The 19,466-nt window shown below is 41.7% G+C and overlaps 1 protein-coding gene across 5 annotated transcripts in view; it reads right to left on the bottom strand.

Annotated features, from left to right (window-relative positions):
- Positions 1-19,466, bottom strand: part of SYT16 (synaptotagmin 16) — a 309,807-nt gene that overhangs the window by 39,254 nt on the left and 251,087 nt on the right. For 4 of the 5 annotated variants that reach the window (XM_037984089.2, XM_037984087.2, XM_007986910.3 and 1 more), the window contains 4 exons: positions 18,417-18,629; positions 12,817-13,073; positions 6,954-7,394; positions 3,848-4,037 (listed from right to left, as the gene is read on the bottom strand). In XM_037984089.2, the coding sequence (XP_037840017.2) occupies positions 3,848-4,037; positions 6,954-7,394; positions 12,817-13,073; positions 18,417-18,629 (1,101 nt within the window). The remainder of the gene's footprint in view (positions 1-3,847; positions 4,038-6,953; positions 7,395-12,816; positions 13,074-18,416; positions 18,630-19,466) is intronic. The other variant, XM_037984091.2, reaches the window with a different exon arrangement.

Here is a 19,466-nt window from a genome sequence, read left to right as displayed (position 1 = left end):
GTATTCCATTATATAAGTATATCTTAATTTGCTTACTCAGTCTTCTCTAGATGGGCATGAGGACTGTCTAGTTTTTGCTGTTATGAATAAAGCTGCTATAAACATTCTTGTATGGGTCTTTTTTTTTCTTTTTTGACTTATAGGTTACTGCCTAAGAATGTAACAGCTAGATTCTCAGTGCATGTTTAGTTTTATAAAAAAAAACTTCTACGCCTTTTCCCAAAGTGGTTGTTCCATTTTACACTCCCACCAAGAATGTATTCTCCACATCCTCACCAATACTTTGTGCAAATTTTTCATTTTAGCCATGCTGGGGGCTGTGCAGTGGAGGCTCTGGTTGGAGCTGGCGGAGACTCACATTTCTATTATTGCCCCCACTAGCTCCAGTCCATCAGAGTAAGGAGCCCTCTCGCCCAAGGATTTCACCTCAGAAGGGGAGGGGGTTTCTATCTCAGTGGTTTATTTCTTCTAAGACCCCAACAGAGGAGAAGAACTTCATCTACTGTTTGTTCAGTTCCTCTGTCTTACTTACGAGGAAAGGTTTAAAAAATATCAGATTATCTAACTGGGTCAGGTTGGTTAACTCAAAGTTGCCTTTTGTTTTAGGATATATTTTGAGGCAAAAAGATTCTCACTTCTAAATCCTAGCTACTGTCTCTCTTTCCAGCATCATGTAAAACCTTAACAATATTCAAGAGAAGAAAAGTTCCCAGTACTCAGGCTCAACCTATTTTCCTTCACACTTCCCTAAGAACCATTCTTTACGTGATCATGACCACCCTATCGGGCAGGATTGAAGTCACAGAGGAGGTAACTGCACCTGAGCTGAAGCCTCAACCACAGGATGTCGTGGCCCTCAGTGGTACAAGTTCCCCTGGCCGGCGGTGACCCTGTGGCGGACTCTGCAGCAGGGCCCGGACTGCCGCCGGCTCTCCCTCTGCCGTGGGGAGCGGTGAACTCGGCATGCAGCCTCTGCCTTTCCCCACTCACAGCTCCATTCCTCTCCTGGCTCCTGTCCTCTCTTCTTTTCCCCCTCTTCCTTCCAACTCTTCTCAGTTACCTCATAAAACTCGTGTCCCCTCATTCTTTCTCTCTCTTGTTCTCTTCCATATGGGAACTAAAAATGTATCCCAAGCTTGCCATGTAACTGTCAAAGTAGTGTGAGTGCCATAATGAAGCGAGACATAATGAAAAACCAAGACCATCGACATCTAAAGCCCTTGAAAATTCCAAGAGGTCCCTTTCAGAAGCTCCACAAAGGAACCTTCTACTTTCTCATCCCTTCCTAATTAAACTGGCTTTTCCTCAAGTACCAGCATTCTACAGAGACAAAAAACTTTTGTCTTCACTATTGGGTTTCTATTTTAATTCCTAGCATCACAGCAGCATTGTTTTCTATTCCATGGGTTGCAAAGATATAACATGTCAGTTACATTTTAAGTTTTATTGCAACACTATGCCTATGGCAAATCATGTACTAAATGCCAAATAGTCTTAAACTTCTGGAACAAAATCAATCTCTAAATTAGGACTTGCCTTTTTTTTCTATTTGGTTTTAAATATTTGTTACAAGAATTTCATCTTTAGCATATTTATATAGATATTTATTAAGATATAATAGTTCCATCCTCAGTATCACAGTTTTGCAAGTATTACAGGTATGTAAACTTATAAAGTACATACTATACCAACTCCCTTTTTATAGATGAGGAAACTGAGATTCAGAACAGTTTCATAACTCACAATTTTTGTTTGTTTGTTTGTTTTTTGTTTTTATGAGACAGAATCTCACTCTGTCACCCAGGCTGGAGTGCAGTGGTGCAATCTTGGCTTACTACAACCTCCACCTCCTGGGTTCAAGTGATTCTCTGGCCTCAGTCTCTCAAGTAGCTGGGATTACAGGTGTGCACTACCAAACTCGGCTAATTTTTGTTATTTTCCATAGAGATGGGGTTTTGCCATGTTGGCCAGGCTGGTCTCGAACCCCTGACCTGAGGTGACCCATTCACCTCAGCCTCCCGAAGTGCTGTGGTTACAGGCATTGAGCCGCCACACCCAGGCAGTAATTCACGGCTATTACAATAAGTGGCAGAGCCTGAATTCACACCTTGGTTTGTTGGCCTCCAGCTGGTACTTTCTCAAGCACCATGCTGTACCTCTCCTCTGTATTGCCTAGTACCATCCAATATACAAAATAAAGCTTCACAGCATGGACTTGAATATGATTGTGTGATCCACAACCCCACCATTCTCTGCATCTCTACTATGTTCCCAAAAAATTGTTCAGACTTTATCAGATCTCAGAAGGACAGGGAAAGAGGTTAGCAAAAGTTCAGAAGGCAAAGTAGTAAATCCAGACAAATCTCTAGTAAATTCAGAGCTATTCTGGAAAACAAATTGGTATCTAGTAAAAAGAGTCTAGCTATGCAACTAATAATAAGCATCTATTATGCATTCTAAATAGCCCTCACGTGGCTCTGAGTGTCAACACAGAATATGGCTGATAAACCCAGTCTATTCTGTTATCCAAAGTGCTGGGGCATTCCTTACTAATTTGCCCTAATGATTTTCACACAAGTTCTAACAAGATACCCCCATTCCACAGAGCTTTTGTGGGCTGCGGCACAATTAAGGGCAAAAAAAGAGTAAGAGCCCAGATTCAGCTGTAGGAGACGACTCTTTTACAGTGGCACTCCTAGTTCTTCACCTGCTGCTGACACATGAGGCCTGAGTCCACTGACTCTTTCAGCCTGCCACAAATATACTGATTTCATCCTTCTTTCAATAACAGTTTGGTGCCCATGGTGGCAGGCTCCCTAGCCCTCCACTCTACTCCCTTCTAGTTTACCTTCCTGACTTGAAAGACTAGAAATTCAACAACGTTTTCAGACTCTCTTGCAGCTAGCATTCCATATCCAAATTAAGTCCTCCAATTAGGTGTGTTTGCATGAGGTCCAGAAGGCAGAAGCAAAAAAGAAACCCCCTTTCAAGCTTTTTTGCTGAAAAACAAGATTATAAAAAGGTAAGCTAACTTTTTAACAGCATGCTTCTGATGTTCAGTCTCTAACTTCCTAGATGGTGAGAGGCTGTTGAGGCAATTGAAAACAGCAGCTTTTTGAGTGTGGCTTTCTGAACTTTGGACTGCAGCTCTGGGGATATACCTTGAACCCCTCTTTCCAGTGACAATCTCAAAAGTGGTAGTTCCCCTGGAGAGCCAGTCCTGGATCACCCCAGATCTGCCTCCTGTACTTCCTTTCTCTGTCACCACCATAACCATTAACATTTCGTGTGCATTCACTACGTGGTAGGCACTGTACTAAATGCTTTAAATAAATCATTTCATTTAAACTCCAAAACAACTCCATCAGGAAGGTACTATTAATATCTTTTTTTGTCAGATGAGTTAGCTGTGTTCTGAAAAGGGATAAATTGCACAGGATCAGATCAAAGCTAGTGGTTAAGTAGTAGGTAACGCTAGAATTCAATCCCAGATCTGCCCTACTCCAAAGCCAGAGCTCTTTTTCTTTAAAGTTGAGGGTCTACAACATATTAGCAGATTTTAATTGCCCGTACACATTATGTTGCTGAAAATGCTATTCATTCTTTTCCTTTAAACAATATAGACACACAGGCCAGTCTATTTCATGTCCAGATACATCTAGATAGCAAAGAAGTCTAATTAAATAGACAGCCATTTAAAAATACAAAGGTATCTCTTTGTGAAAGCTTGCCTAAGTCATAATAAGATCATTTTTACGGTAAAAATTTAAGAACTAAGATGAAAGCCGACAGGTCTTTCCATTTGTCTCTGGAAGAACCAGAGCTGCGAGAACAGAGTCACACTTACCAGGTGCTCGGTTAACAGCAAGGTTTCGGAAATGGCTGCCTTTGATCATTTCCACAGATAATCGCCCCGTTGTGGCATTGTACGAGAGCCCCACCAACAGCTCTGGCGCCCCTCCATGAGACAGCGACTGCGTGGATGAAGTACTATCACTGTGAGAAACCGCAGATGGGCTGAGCGGAGACCCTCCACTCTGGAGGGGAAGAACAACAAAGAATCCATTGGCCCACGCTGCACCACTCTCTTTTAGAGAAAGCCGATATTATGTTTGGTGAAATTGTGACCCAATCCCCAATGACTGCCAAAGATGACTAAGGGCGCACTCGGTGTGAATTACAATGGCCCCGAGAGCACAGTCATGGATGAGATCCCTGCATTAGGAACTGACATGTTTGCTTCAAGAGCTATTTCCATTCAATATTTCCTCTCTAAAGACAAAACGGACAAAGACGTTATTACTAGTGTAAATCAAACCCTCTAAGATACAAGGAGAGTTAATAATACATTCAATATAGACTCAAATTCCCTCCTGTGTAATCTGTGCTTGGATGTTTCTAAGGAACCCCTTCACTCCAGGCCTGAGGTTTGTTTCTGTTCTCTGCAGCTCCTTGATGAATATGGCAATACAGGAGGTGTTGTGTCTTAACTGTAAAAGAAACGACCACTGGACATCTACCCCCACATAGAATATTTGCCTCCTAGTACTGCTTAAGGTTGTTAAATACATGCCAGGTGCCAAATTTTGCCTTTTAAAGAAATAACTTACATTACAAATGAGCACTTTTACAACTGTTTGAGAAAAAAGCCAACACACGGGTTGTGGGTCTCAGCGACCTGGCAGGCACCAAGTTAGCCCAGGAGAACTTGCGCTTTCTGTCATGTTTATTCATGGGCACGCTTCTCCTGAGCACCTACCCTTCCCCACCAGGCATGGGCACATCAGAAGGAGGAGCGCAAAATTGAGCAGGACACTGATTGTCACCCAAGGCACGGGAGTAGCAATCAGCCCTGTGGGGGCAGGCAATCCTGTCCCCCTGAAACACCATCTCTTCCACCAGAAACAAGGGCATTCGATTTGGCTTAACCCTTTCTTCTCAATGTCTAAAATCATTTCTTCAAAATCCTGACCAGAAACTCAATAATCAGAACCAATAAAAGGAATCAAATATTCTGCCCATCTGCAGGAAAATATCCTGTTTACCAAACCACAGACATCTCGGCAGAGTGCCACCCCCTGCCCCGCCGCCCTGGAGGCTTTATGGAACACAATTTGTAAACGGTAGGGCTAGGTGGTTGTGATAGATGCCTTACAGACCCTACTGTCTAGAAGATAAGAATTCAACAATGAAATATTCGCTTACTTTTCAGTGAGACTCACTCCCACTCCAGTGCTTCTATAAAAGCTTCCCGCTGTGGCACCTGTCACTCACTGCTTGCCTCTCCCATCAAATTCTGAATCCGTATAAATCTCTCAGTCCCTGGTGCATAGCCTAATGTCTGACACATAACTATGCTCAACAAAACGAAAGATTTTCACCTGCAAAGTTCTTTTACACTAGCTCATTTTCCCCATTCAACACTGTGCCCCCAGCACACAGCATAGGGCCTAGCAAGCAGAAATATGGGTGTGATCATCCCCATTCCCCAGCTCTATCACGCAGGATCCCTCCTGATCTCCTGTGCATTCTGTTCTCCATCACTTCAGATGTGCTTTACTCAGATATTCAGAAAAAAGGGAGATCTGAGCAGAGATGAGACATCATCTGGCTTATACTTTAAAAGGCTCATTCTGGCTCCCATGTCCAGAAGAGTCTGTAGAGGCAAAAGCAGAAGTGGAAAGACCACCACTGAGCAGCTATTTCAGTAATCCAGCAGAGAGCCAGGTTCTGGTTGTACTTGAAGATAGAGCCCATAGGATTTCAGGTGGAAAACAGAAAAGTCACAGATGATTTCTGAGATTTTTGAACCCAGCAATTGGAAGAATGAAACTGCCTTTAAGTAACATGGGGAAGACTGCTGGTGGAATAGATTTAGGGAGGCAAAAATCAGGATTTCAAGCCTGAAGATGTTAATTTTGAGACATCATTGGACATTTAAGTAGATGAACCTGCCACCACTACAGTCCAGGCTTTCTGTCTCCTTTGTTCTTCTTCAGATATGACAAGCTTCCTCCCTCCCCCGGCCACCCCACATCCTGACTGCTTGCTTGTGCTGTTCTCTCTGTATGGAACTCTCATCCTCCTCACGTCACCAGCCTCGCTCTCTCGATGCTGTGAGTTCTGCTGTTTCATCACCACCTCAGAGAAACTTTCTCTGATCCTCTAAACAAGAGCAGCCTATCACTCTCTCTCCTTGCCTACTTGGCCACCACTAGACTGCAAGCTCTCCAAGTGCAGAGGCATTGCCTGCTTAGTTCTTTCCTGCATCCACTTTGCCTGTACCATAATTGACAGTAAACATCTCTGAATGAATGACTGATTGACCCCAAAGCCTAGAGAGCTCCCTGATCTGTTAACATGGTTTTGTAAAAAGAGATGGGCATACTACATGACATATAACCCACAACAGTAGTGAGCTGCCCATCCTGCAGACATGTAAATTATGACACCCTTCCTTGAAACTCTGGGGCAAGCAGGGAAATGGGGTATGAGGGAAGACTGTACTAACACAAATGAAAGGTTTCGGAGGCAGCTGAAGTTCTGGGCTGCTATCTCAGTCTGCCCCAGCATACCAGTGAAGAACCTTGTCCAGAAAGTCCCATCTCTGAGATTCATCATGATGCAGATTGGGGGTAGGAGGAGTAGGATCAGTTATCCACAAACCAGAAGGCCAAGCCACCTTCCCTGTTTTTCTCCATGCCCTCTACCACACTGCTACTATCTTGTCCTAAAATGGACAGGGCATTTATCCATCAGGTTATCAGGAAGACAGGCGTGAAAGACCCATTGTACCATGAAGTGCAAATCATGGCTTACAAGGGTGAGGAGAGCCAAATGGAAAATTAAATTCAAGTCTCTGAATTCACAGACTGAATGTACTAAATCAAGGGCTAACAATCCCAGGTCTTCGAACACACCACGTCATTAGCAGCACCATTGAACATACTCACACTTATATTACTTCTTGGCTCCAAAACCAGAGTCACTTTCATTTCCGCTTCTGGGTGCAGGTGGCTGAGATAGAATAGTTTCTCTCCCATCATTCTCTCTCGGGTCATCTTCCGGGCAGCGTACAGGCGGAAGCGGACAGCACAGGCAGCCACGTCTCTGGGCTCCAGCTTGGCGAAGGTGACCTTCTCCTTGAAGACGGGGTTGGGCCCTCTCTGTATGTTCGTCCTGCCCCTCTGTTTCTTACCAGGCAGCAGCACTACATGAACTTGCCAGGAGTTGACACCACTTCGGTCCTTATCTGGAAGGCCCTGTGCCCTCACAATGGTCACTGTGAGCTTCTGGCTGGAGGCTCTATATTCAAAGATGACATCTAGGTCACCACACTTTGAGATGGGCTCTGAGACTCCGGATGGCACCTGCAAATTGGTCCTGTCCTGTTCCTGTTGCAGGCAGAGGAAACAATTAGAAACGGAAATGATGAGACCCAATTACATTTTGGCCAGTTGGTGCTCCTTTGTGCTCCTTCAGAATCCCTGCTTTCTAACTGCCAGTGTATTCCCTCTATATCAGACAGGTCTATTTACTGGTCTGTCGCTGCATTAAACTGTGAATTCTTTGACGGCACAGTGCCTAGCATATGGCGCGCCTTCGTGAATGTTTTTGGAATGGATAACTAAAGCTTTTATATTTTGCAAAGTGTTTTCATATACACTGCCTCTCAAAAAGCACAATTGCCCAGGATCATTGAAACCAACTGAGATGCTAAATCTAAAATTAAGTCAACAGGCAATTGTCCATAGGAGACTTTTCCTTGTGTCCCTAAATACAGATGGTTGAGCCTGAGCCTGTTCTCCACAGGCAAGGGTTTTCTACAGACAAGAATTTTGATGGGAGTCCCAGGAAGGTGATGCTTCAGTATATTTTCAATCTACGTGAGAGAAAAGGTTTAGGGCTGAGCTTCTCAAACTTTAATGTAGACCTAAATCATCTGAGGATTCTGACTCAGTAGGTCTGGAGTGGAGCTTGAGATTCTGCCATTTCTGGGACGTGTACAAGGGATGTTGATGCTACTAGCCTCGCCTCACACTTTGAGCAGCAAGGGTTTAGGAGGACACCTCCACAGCCCTTTAGTAAACAGCAACACTGAGCCTGGAGTCAGAACATCTAAATTGAAATCATAACTCTAGCACTGACTAGCTTTTTTACCCTGGCCAAATAGACCAGCCTCTCTGTATTCAAGCTTAAAAACGCACATTAATGTGCCTGCTTGCTGGTGTGTTGTTGTGAGGTTTTCATTGATGTGAAAATACCTGGCTCAGGCCAGACTGCATCAATATCTATTCCCACCAATGAACTGGTGCTACCTATTCTCAAACACACATCTCTCTTTATGGAATGTCACCCTTGGACAGCAATTTACTTGCAGCCACTCAGATCTGATGACCTTACTGGGAAAACTGAGCTGAACTGCATTTATTATAATGAACCACCCCACTAACAAATTATAAATAATGTCAAAAATAATTCTGTTTTCCTCTGAAGGCATGATCCTTACCTGTAACTCAACTTTGAACTGATTCTTATTGCAAACCAGTTCTTATCTATGCAATTGAACACTAGACCTTGCTAATTTAGAGATCTCGTTTCAAATTATAATAAAATGCCTCAAAATATGCATCCATCAGTGAAACTTTCCCACATAGTCTGGGTGAAAGTTCATGGTTCTCTGGGTTCATATTTCCTTAGGAAGCCCAGGCCTACTATTTACTAGCTCTATGACACTGGGCAAGTTATTTAATCCTTTCCATGTTCTATTTTCCTCAACTGTAAAATGAAGATGGTACCTTCTGTATAGGGATGTTGTAAAAGGTAGAGGACTTGACAGACAGTAGACATCTAATAAATACCCTTTTCTTTTAAGATTCAAATTAGCCTACAAGAAAATTTAGATTTCTTGTAAAATAAGTGAAGCTTCTTATATCCTTTCCTCTGAGCATGCAATCATGCGTGAGTGTTTCTATTCAGAGGTACTTAGTTTCAAGTGATAAAAGTGGTTGCTATAGAGACTTTTGAATACAACTGACTGGTGTATATATATTAGAAGCAAGTCTCCAAGGATTTAGGCCAACTCAAAAATCAAGTCAGAATCTTCTCTCAAACTCCCTTGTCTCTTCCTAAAACTCCCATCTATTTTAGCCTACTCTTGTTCATCTCTGTATTGCATTTCTGACCATAAGTAATAATAGCTAACATCTACTATGCTGTTTCTTATGCCAAATACCGTATCAAATCCTTTACAGGCTACAAAAACTGGCTCTTAAACACTTCAGATCTTCTTGGCCTTACCTCACGTTCCATCTTCCCCTAAGGCACTGCCTATCTGGGCTCTAAGTAGTTTCAGTCTGGAACAATTCAATAAAGTCTTACCTTCTACCCACACAATATAATTCTCATCTCTTATCATTGGTCCTTCTGTTGACCGCCAAGGCTTAGACAGCTGCAGAATCCTGCTTGATACTAATATATGTAGTCTACTTTTTGCCCCGTAGTCAGTTGTCCTATCAGTTCACACAGTTTCTTGGAGTGTGGACACACAAGATCAAGCAATTAGCCATACTGAGTGGTGGCCAATTCAACTGTGTATTCTCATACTTGATCTCCCTTTTTCCCTGCCTTACTTCCCTTGTCTTGCACTTTTGTTCCCTGGGGTTGCACTCCCAAAGTAGGGAACAAAGCCTTTACTTAGGCTCTGTTTTTTTGAGGAACCCAACTAAGAAACATTATCTTTTTGAATATTTACATCAATGTAATGAGGTAGGTATTTTAATACCTTCATTTTATGAAGGAAGAAACTAAAGCTTAGAAAGACTAAATAACACGCTCTTTCCCCACAAGCCCAGATCATATTCACAGACAAGATTATCCAGGACTCATTCCCTGGCAGTTTGAGTCCCAGGCCTGCCTTAACTTGTATTCAATACTCAAAATCCCAAAATCCCAAACCTTATTTTGAACCATATGGTCTCCTTTCTTCTTCCCCAAACCTTCAGGCATAACAATTTTTATTTATACACACACACACACACACACACACACATATAGAGAGAGAGAGAGGGAGAGAGAGAAAGCATGCACGAGAGAGAGAGAGCACAAGATGAAGAGGGGAGAAGATGGAAGGTGGCGGTTGGAATCACACTGTCTGTGGTTTTTACATCCTTTGAGGCCCCTGCTCTTAATGTTAGTTAATAGCTCTTAGTTTTGTCAACTTCAATGCCAAGGTAAAAATATTTTAGTGAATGAGGAACTCTCTCCACTTATGTATCAGGCTATCTCTTCAGATAAATGCTCACTGCACCTGCAGGTTTCTAGGAGAGTCCTGAGTAGAGCTCCTGACTGTCCTAAGAATGCCTCTGAATAAGGCACAGATCCTGCCAATGGCTGGGCTTTGGATAGGCCAATTCAAGCTGTGGCCCATAAAAAGTGGGCTTTGTGGCCCCTCCCTGGGTTGATTTGAGAAAAAGATTTGTGAATGTTGGTATTTTCATAGCAATTAATTATTTCAATACACTTTACCTCTCACCAGGCAACGGAAGGAGCTCCTCATGTGGGTACTGTTAACACCACTAATCCATCTGACCTTCCTGCAAGGTAAAAATCTCTTCATTCTTATCCCCATTTGGCAGATTTTAATTAACTTCTCAAGGCCAACCAATGAATCAGTGGAAAGCAGAGATGAAAAGTGGGACACCTGTCTCCCTGTGTGCTCAAAATCACTAGCCACACTCCCATTGTCTTTCCTGCCAAACCCTGGGTCTGCAGGCAAAAGCCAAAGGCCTTTGCCAGCAGCGAAAAGCGGAGCTCAAAAATCCATCCACCTAACAGGTAGTCACACTGCACGACCGGTTTCCTTCTGAGACAAAATAAACGATTCCTTGAGCTCTAATATCCTGGGCTTTTCCTTAAGATGAGAATACTTGTGTCAAATTGTCAAAACCCATGTATGTTTAAAGATTTTCTGTCAAATTGAAAGCCTTTCTGTTTGAGTAAGATAGTGTTGATGTCATCCGTGCGGCCTAAAGCAAACAGGCCTACAATATGTTCCTGATGCCAGATACACAGGGGAAGACAGAGTTCTCAATACGGCTAAGAGGCAAATAAATCAATTCTTAAAAGGCAAGCTAAGCCTGCAAAGCAGGCAGTTACGGGAACTGCCTCCGTGCTGGATTTGAAGTTCTACTGTGGGAGCACCAAATTACAGTTTTTTCTCAAAATAGATAGGAGGTTGAATGGAGCACACAGAGATGTCTGGGTATTTTTGGAGTCTGAGAACATTTAGTACCCTCAATACCGAGTCTTCTATTAAAGCTCCAGCAGGCAGGTAAATGGGAGGTGACCTGGAGAAGGCACTTCCAAGCCTCATGGCACAATCACCAAGGAGACAGAGTGTCAATAGGCAGGCAAATCGTTTAGTCTGTTTTGTTTTTGGGTGAGAGATTCAAAGCATTTTTAAAATGTTCGTGTGTGGGATTTAATATGGCTTGGTAGCAAACTAATGGGTAAGCAGAGTTTTTTCTTTTTTTAAACAAAATTTATAAAGTTAATGGCTTTGGGTGCCTCTATATGAAGGGCTGCTTTTTAACAAGCCACAAACCACATATGTGAGCTACCATTTAGGTCCTCAGCAGAAACACCTACACAGGGGAACGTATATGTGTGCATACCCCCCTTAGATACTACCTACACGCACCAATGTGTCAGCAGTAAGGCTTGTTAACAGGGTTTTCTGTGATTTTTTTTTTTTTTTTTTACCTTGAGCATTTAGTGTGTGTGACACTCCAAGTCCTAACAAGAGATGCATTCTGTTTATTTTCTTAAATGGATGCTAATAAAATCCATTTACCTCTCTCCTCCTTCCCTCATCCCTGCAAATTATATTAAAGGTTTATATATGTATATGACTTATTTCATCAAAATTAATTTCAAATTAGGTATTAAACGCCATTCCTTAATGCCTTCCAATGTCACAGAATCATGATAGGAGGGATCTATCTAATGGAAAAATAACTGTAAGGGCCAGTAAAAGGAAACAATTTGGTAAAATCCTTATCACAGTGCCTGGCATATATTAACTGCTCAATAAATTGTAGCTACTACCATCATCACCTCCAGCCATATCTCTGGATTGATTGTTACATTTATACTGGACTAAGCTTTAATTGAAAAAGAACTTTGGAAGAAGTATCTTTTATCAGAGATTTACTACAAAAAGCAGTGTCAATGGCCAGAGGGCCATTACTGATTAATGCTGTTTCCTAGGCCTTCAGTTAAATTCAAAGCTAACAAATATATTCACAGTGCAACAGCCACATCATCATACCTTGTATAATTTCACTTGGAAGGCCATATCATTTTAGTTCCATTTTCAAATAACTTTCATATCAAATAATCAAAACTTGAGATTTGGACTAAATAAAAAGAGACTCCACTTAATTGAAACCATGAAGTAAATAAGCCAGTCTCTCTAAAGAACTGAAAATTCCATTATTTAAAATTAAGCCTGTAAAAAGCCTTTATGTAAAAGAAAAGCCTGGCTGTTCCTGGATCCATTCTGTCACCATTCCTCTTTTTCTTCCTTTTTTTAAAACCATTCTCCCTTTTTTTTCCATTTTGAGAGATAGTTATGATTCTGTTATTGACATGCATGGGATTTTGGTCATCTGAACAAAAATTTATTGCAGATAAAGGTAATGTTTCCTTTCTGGAATTTTTTTTTTCTTTTTTTAGTGAGATGAGGAGAAAGGATAGTGGAAAGAGGGGAAGGGGAAAGGGAACCAATGAAAGAATGAAAAACAAATAACTTGCCTCTGGACTCCACATGGAGGAGCTGTCAGTGGCATAGGAATCTTCAAATCCCCGGCTATTAAAAGCTGTCTCCATCTCCAAGCTGCCCTCTGTGGATTGGCGCCTGAGGCTTTGGACCACATTGGACTCTTGGTGAGATGTGCCATGGTGTTTGGCATCCCCCCTCTCACATGGGGACTGTGAGTGAGCAGGGATGTGGTCATCTTCACCATAGGAGAGATTCTCAGAATAACGCCGTTGGCTGGCTCCGTCCAAATCTAAATTTGCAATAAGAAAACTGTTTCAAATGCATTATTTTTAATACCTTTTTACCTAGAGAAATTGAGTAATTGCAGTCACAACAATCAAGATTGCGAAAACAGAACCCATACCAATAATACCTGCAGAAACATAATTCTATCCATACAGTGAAGAAACTTGATCCATAAAATGAAAAAGAACATTATCTCATTATGGGGGGTATCAGAAGGTTTAATACTTTTTAAATATGAGTGTAGAGAATGTATATTTATGTCAAAAGGATAAAATAGACGCAGCATTTTGCTGGAGCTAATGACCACAAGACTTCTGCAATGGATCTAGAAAGCAAAAAGAGTCGTCTAATATGAAGATCATATGGTCTCCCAACCTTACCATGCTTCCGTTTCTCTGCAGTGTTTACTATATTCCCCTCTGCTCAAAAAGCTTCGGTGACCCTACCAAGTAAAAAGTTCTCTCCTTGATTCATGGTCTTGGATTGATATGATCTGAGTTTAAATCCTGTCTCTACCATAAGAATTTGGACAATATTCAAATTCTCTGAATCTTTGCTTCTTTATCTAAAAAATGATAAAAGCCATCAGAAGATCACTGTGGATACATGAAATAATATTCACCTGGCAGCCAGCAGGCCTTCCATAAATATTAGCCTTGCTTACCTGCCTGGCCCGAACTGGCCTCATCCAGCCCATCCAACCCCATTTTCCACTGCTTCCCAAGTGACCATGCCTCATTCCTCTGGTCTCACCCGTTTATGAAAATGCTAGCTGTGTATTTCTGCTCACAGTGCCCCTCAAACCCTCCCTGTGTCCTGTCCTCCCTCCCCATACAAAGCGCCAACAACTCCTGAGCCTTCCCTGCCTCCTTCAGTCTCCACACTTTTCTCTCTCAGCACTCCTCACTCCAATTCATCCCCTTTCGTCTTCCTACATGTCAAGGTTGTCCTCAGATGGTCAGGAAAAGCTGGCAGGATCTTCTTAAGAAATAGCTGCCCCCAGTATTTGCCTCCCACGCCCAAAGAGAAATTGAAGATCTCTTATCTCTTTGGCCTCTTTTCTCCTCCAGCAGACCCCATCCCAGGATGAAAGAAAATTAGAGATTTAGACAGGACAAGGGAGTGGGTTGGCAAAGTCTATGTCATAAAGCCCTTACATATACATCGTATGGTAGCAATTGTGTTCCCTCGTTAGCCTGATACCTCAGCTATTAATAGAATGTAAGCTCCTGGATGGTACTAAGCCACATACATCTACTGCATAGTCTTTATCTGCCAGTGGGTTATCACTAACCCTTCAGAGAACTTAAAAGTCTAGGTAGGTAATAAACATTGAAAGCAGCCAGGTATGCGGCAATATGAGTGTTGGTGACAGGGATTCACCAGAGTATATGACCCATGTATAGTAAGCATTCAAACTTTAAAAATATGTTATCAACCAGACCATATAAAAACATCTTCAGGCAGATCTTCGGAGTAGAACTTCAGACTCCTGATTTGGGGTTTTGTAAAATCACAGCAGCCATTGAGAAAGTTCCCTATCTTCTTTGTTATCCTAAATTATTCAGTTCAGACCCCTTAGACACACTTTTATAGGACATCACAACATTTTTACATCCAGACTTTTGGTTATTTGGCAAACATACTAAAAACAGGCCACACAAAATGACAGAACAAGGAAAAATCCACATGCAAAAACCTACAACATAAAGCAGGATTTTCTTCTAAGTCTCTAATTAGCACACCCATTCCTCACATATACGAACAGTAAAATGTCCTATTAAACAGTGGGTCATCCATCAACATGTGTAGAACACAGCAGGATTTCAGCACAAAATTTTACTTTACCAAGAAATTACCCCCATAAAATTGTCTCATGACTTTAACTCCTACGGTGATAATACCAAGATCAGTAATAAGAGAATTTTCAAAAGCTACATTAAGCCTTGAAAAGCTATTCATAACTAAAAAACATAAGAATGATATTAACGTAACAAACCATTTTCCATGACAGACAAGCAAGGAATGAATTAGCGAAGCAAATCTGGGGTACAAGTCAAGTTGCGAGGAGGAGGAAAGGGAAAGGTGATTCACCTTTCCATAAAGCAGTCTTCCCGTGCCTTTAAATTAAAGAAGATCATGTCACCTTCAACACACGCACAAAAGTAATTGCCTGTTGTCAGAGAAATGTATCCTGGCTTCTTAGAAATTATAGGCCATAACTATGTCACATCAACCAAATTTATTTTAACAGAGAAACTCTTCCACTTGCTTAGTCCATATCCCACTTTGATAGAATAAAACCTCATTATTCAAATACATTTTGCATACTCCCAAACCTCTTTCCCTGATCGCCACCCAAATACAAAGACTTCTGCTTACCATCTGTGACGGCAAGTTTTATGTGTCAACTTGGTTAGACTATAGGCGCCAATTATTCAATCAAACACTAAATCTAGGTATTGCTGTGAAGGTATTTTATAGATGTGACTAAAGCCTATAATCAGTTGACTTTAAGCAAAGGAGATTATCCTACATAAGCAGTCAGCTGAAAGACCTTAAGAGAACTGAGGTTCCCCTGGAGAAGAAGTTCAACCTAAGAACTACAGCTTCAGCTCATGCCTAGAGTTTCCCCCTACCTTTCTGCAACCTGTTCTGCAAATATGGGGGCTGTGTATTTCTGTTACCTAGCCAGCCACCACCTTCATATAAACCAATTCTTTGCAATGAATCTCTTGGGGTACACACACACACACACACACACACACACACACACACACCCCTGCATGTGCATGTGTTTGTATGTACATGTACATTCTGTATGTATATGTATGCATAAAATCCTGCTGGTTCTAGTTCTCCAATTGAACCATGACGGATATACCATCTCAAACAAAACTAAGTACACATTCTGGAGACAATTGATCTGGTTTTGAGGACAACAGGGTAATAATATCTAGCTTGTAGGAAACATCCTCAGAATAACTATTCCATAAGCAAAAATAAGGTTACTGCTAGAAAGAAAAAAAAAAGCCCCAGGAAATGGACTAATATTCTGCAACTAACCTTTCATGCCTAAAGACCTTGCATACAGGCCTCCAATCCAGACCACTTAGACCAAAAACCCTCTTTAACATTATCAGGAATCCAGTAACAGAGTGCGATAACATTAAATCAGATACACAGGACAAAAGAGAACTTGCCTGGAATATGGTTCCAAATAGCCTCCCCACAGAATCTAGAATGAAGGATTTCACTTAAGATGAAATATGAGACAACCTACCAATAGCTCATTCATGTTTCAGATTTTACTTGGATTTGGACCTTTAATTTCACTGTCCAACACTTTTGAATGCATTTTTAAAGTGGAAGAACTGTTTCTACAACTACATTTGGTCTTACAAAACAAGGTTTACAGTGGAATAAAACAGCTAAATAGAGAACAGGCATACCAAAAAATTCCTCTCTGGGCTGCATGCTTAATCTTTTCATGATTCTTTACCACCAAAAAAAATCCACTGATATAAAGATGAACAAAAAAAAATCAAGCAATAAAAACCATGTTAACATTTCCATGGCATCTGGTAACCTAAAATTTGGCATGTGGCTATTTCTGTGAAAATCCTGCTGATTTTCTTCAAAATCTACAGGTACTTCATTCAATGTAGTAGATTTTTTTTCCTCTTTAACCTTTTCTATCAACCTCTGTCTAAAATTCAGAATTACCAGTTAGGACAAGAGATAATTTGTTGCTCATTCCAGGAAGGATAAGGGTTAGAATGGTTGTCAGAACTCTCAGAATATCAGCCATTTGTATAAATCAGAAGCCAGACACTTGGGCTTTGGGGAAATGGGGCCATTAGCTTTAGGATTAAACAAGCTGTTCTCAGGGAATCAACTGCTATTAACTTTCATTAGCTAACATTTGCCCTCTCAATGGAGAGAAAGGAATGCTGTGATGTAACATCAGAGAAAGAGAAAAGCCAAGAGAGGGGGTGGGGAAATGACGGTGTCCGCAGCCACTGATGTTGTGGTTCGGTTATATAAGGCCTTTATTTATTAATTTACTTTGAGCTAAAAAGAATGGCAATAAAATGCATTATGTTGGTTTATGCCAATAAGTCAGACCACATGACAGATAACAAGTTATTCCTGCTGAAAATTAGGGGTCTTTTTGTTAATTCTAGCTCTTTAATCCTTTATTCTGTCTGCATGTCCTGTGCTCATCCTCAAATCAAAATGTCTCCTCTTTTATCTTCTCTCAATTTCTGCACCCTCCTTTTTGTCTGTCTGGGTTTGAAAACATGGAACATCTACAGCTATGCCCTCATTTGACTGACCACCTTCCCAAAAGGAAAGAAGGAAAGGTTAGAGAGCTCAGGTAACTGAGATCAGGTCATGAAGGTGGGTGGCAGAGCATTTTCTCTTGCTTTTTTACCAAATACACGTCACAGACCCTTCCTTGTTACGATGGCTGTGTCTATTCAGGGCTCTGGGCATAAAGGAGTCAGACAGATACTTTGACCTTTGCTTGGGAAACTACAAAGAACTAGTGTACTGTTCTGTTTGCATCCTCTCTCCAGGTTACTTTGGGTCTATGTTAGAGAGGGGAGGAGGACCTGTAACAAGGTCTGCCCACCATCCCAAGCTGGCCACCCTACCTTTGAGTATCCCCTCCCCTTTGTGAAATGTAAATTTAGGAAGATAATGCTGGAGAATGACATAAGACTTTGTGCTTACCCAGTAATTTTCATGCAGGTGGGGTGTGTAAGAAACTACAGGGACTGAGGGTAAGGATGCAGGGGCATGTGCTGTTTGAAAAAGGTTATTATAATATTATTACATTACTTTTTTTATTTGAAAGATAAAAATACCCATTGCTTTCATAATGCAAACTAATTAGAAGAAAGGCTTCAAAATATCTTCTGGAGTTATATAGATGTATGGAAAACTTATTTTATGATTCTAAATGGGAGAAATGGCACAGACTCTCAACGTCAGTGGACAGGTACATGAAATTTTTGTGTTTATCAAAAGGGAACAAGATTCGCTAAGCTCAATAAATACTATTCTAAATTTAGGAAGAAGTGGCCAATAAGAAAGAAAGGGGTCCCACAACCGAGTATCGAGACCCACCCAGTTCTGATCCATTCCTTCTCTCAACCCTCCTGCATGGCAGTCCCCTTGGGAGGTTGAAAGCAGCCCCTTTGCTCCATGTGCTGCATCCTGTCTCATTTTCTTTTCCTTTCTGGACTCTCAGATGCAGAGTGTGGAGGCTGAATAACTCGGATGTGCTCATACCATTGGCCATCCCTGGTCTAAAGAAAGGGTGTCAGGCAAAGAATACCTTCGCAGGCAGACACTTCTGTGCCATCTTCTCCGTGTGTCAACAACAAACGGCTGAATTTTGGTTTCTGTTCCAATCCTGTCTGCTTTCCTTTCTCAGATGTCACTGAACGGAAACTCTGGGACCGGGACACGGAAATCTCAAATTGTTTGATCACCTCCTCGTCACTGTCGGAAGATGTGGACAGCTCTTCGTCATCCCCAAAGCTGTTGACTGGGAGTAAACAAGAGCCATGAGTCTCCTGTGTGGCCTATGTGCTCGAATACAGAGATAGACTCTCCGTATTCGGAGAAAACAGAAGAGAAGAACATGGACAATAAGCTTGAACAAAGGCACGCTCAAACTGGATAGAAAAAAATGTAAAACACTTCTGCAACACAAATTTGAATCCAAAGAAAAGAATGCTCCTGAAGGCAATCAGAAATACGGTATAAAGCTAGAACCCAACAGAAATCATTGGGACACCCATAGTCATCATAATGAACTCTCATGTTGAGCCAGGCAGCCCTGCTAATTTGTTATGTTGCTTAAATGTGTTCATAACTGGAAACAGAATGTGTATCAGCACATTTTCCTTATATGCAGTTCTAGTCAACGACCATGGGATGTATGCTCTTCATCTCATCTCATTTATTAAAACACACATAGCCAATCCCTACTTCGGAGAAGGAGTATCTACAACACGATTTTCCAAAAGCTTTCCAGTTTTGAAGAGAGTCCACCCGGTGCAGTGGCTCACGCCTGTAATCCCAGCATGTTGGGAGGCCAAAATGGGCAGATCACTTGAGGTCAGGGGTTCGAGACCAGCCTGGCCAACATGGTGAAACCCTGTCTCTACAAAAAAATACAAAAATTAGCCAAGTGTGGTGTCAGGCGCCTATAATCTTGGCTACTCGGGAGGCTGAGGCAGGAGAATCACTTCAACCCAGGAAGCAGAGGTTGCAGTGAGCTGAGATTGCGCCACTGAACTCCAGTCTCGGTGACAGAGTGAGACTCCGTCTCAAAAAAAAAAGAAAAGAAAAGAAAAGAGACTCATTGCGTGTGTGTTTT

The sequence above is a fragment of the Chlorocebus sabaeus genome, chromosome 24 (genome assembly GCF_047675955.1).
Source record: "Chlorocebus sabaeus isolate Y175 chromosome 24, mChlSab1.0.hap1, whole genome shotgun sequence".
Taxonomy (NCBI): Eukaryota; Metazoa; Chordata; class Mammalia; order Primates; family Cercopithecidae; genus Chlorocebus; species Chlorocebus sabaeus.
The sequence above is the reverse complement of the archived record's forward strand: the minus strand, read 5'-3'. Positions and strand labels throughout refer to the sequence as shown.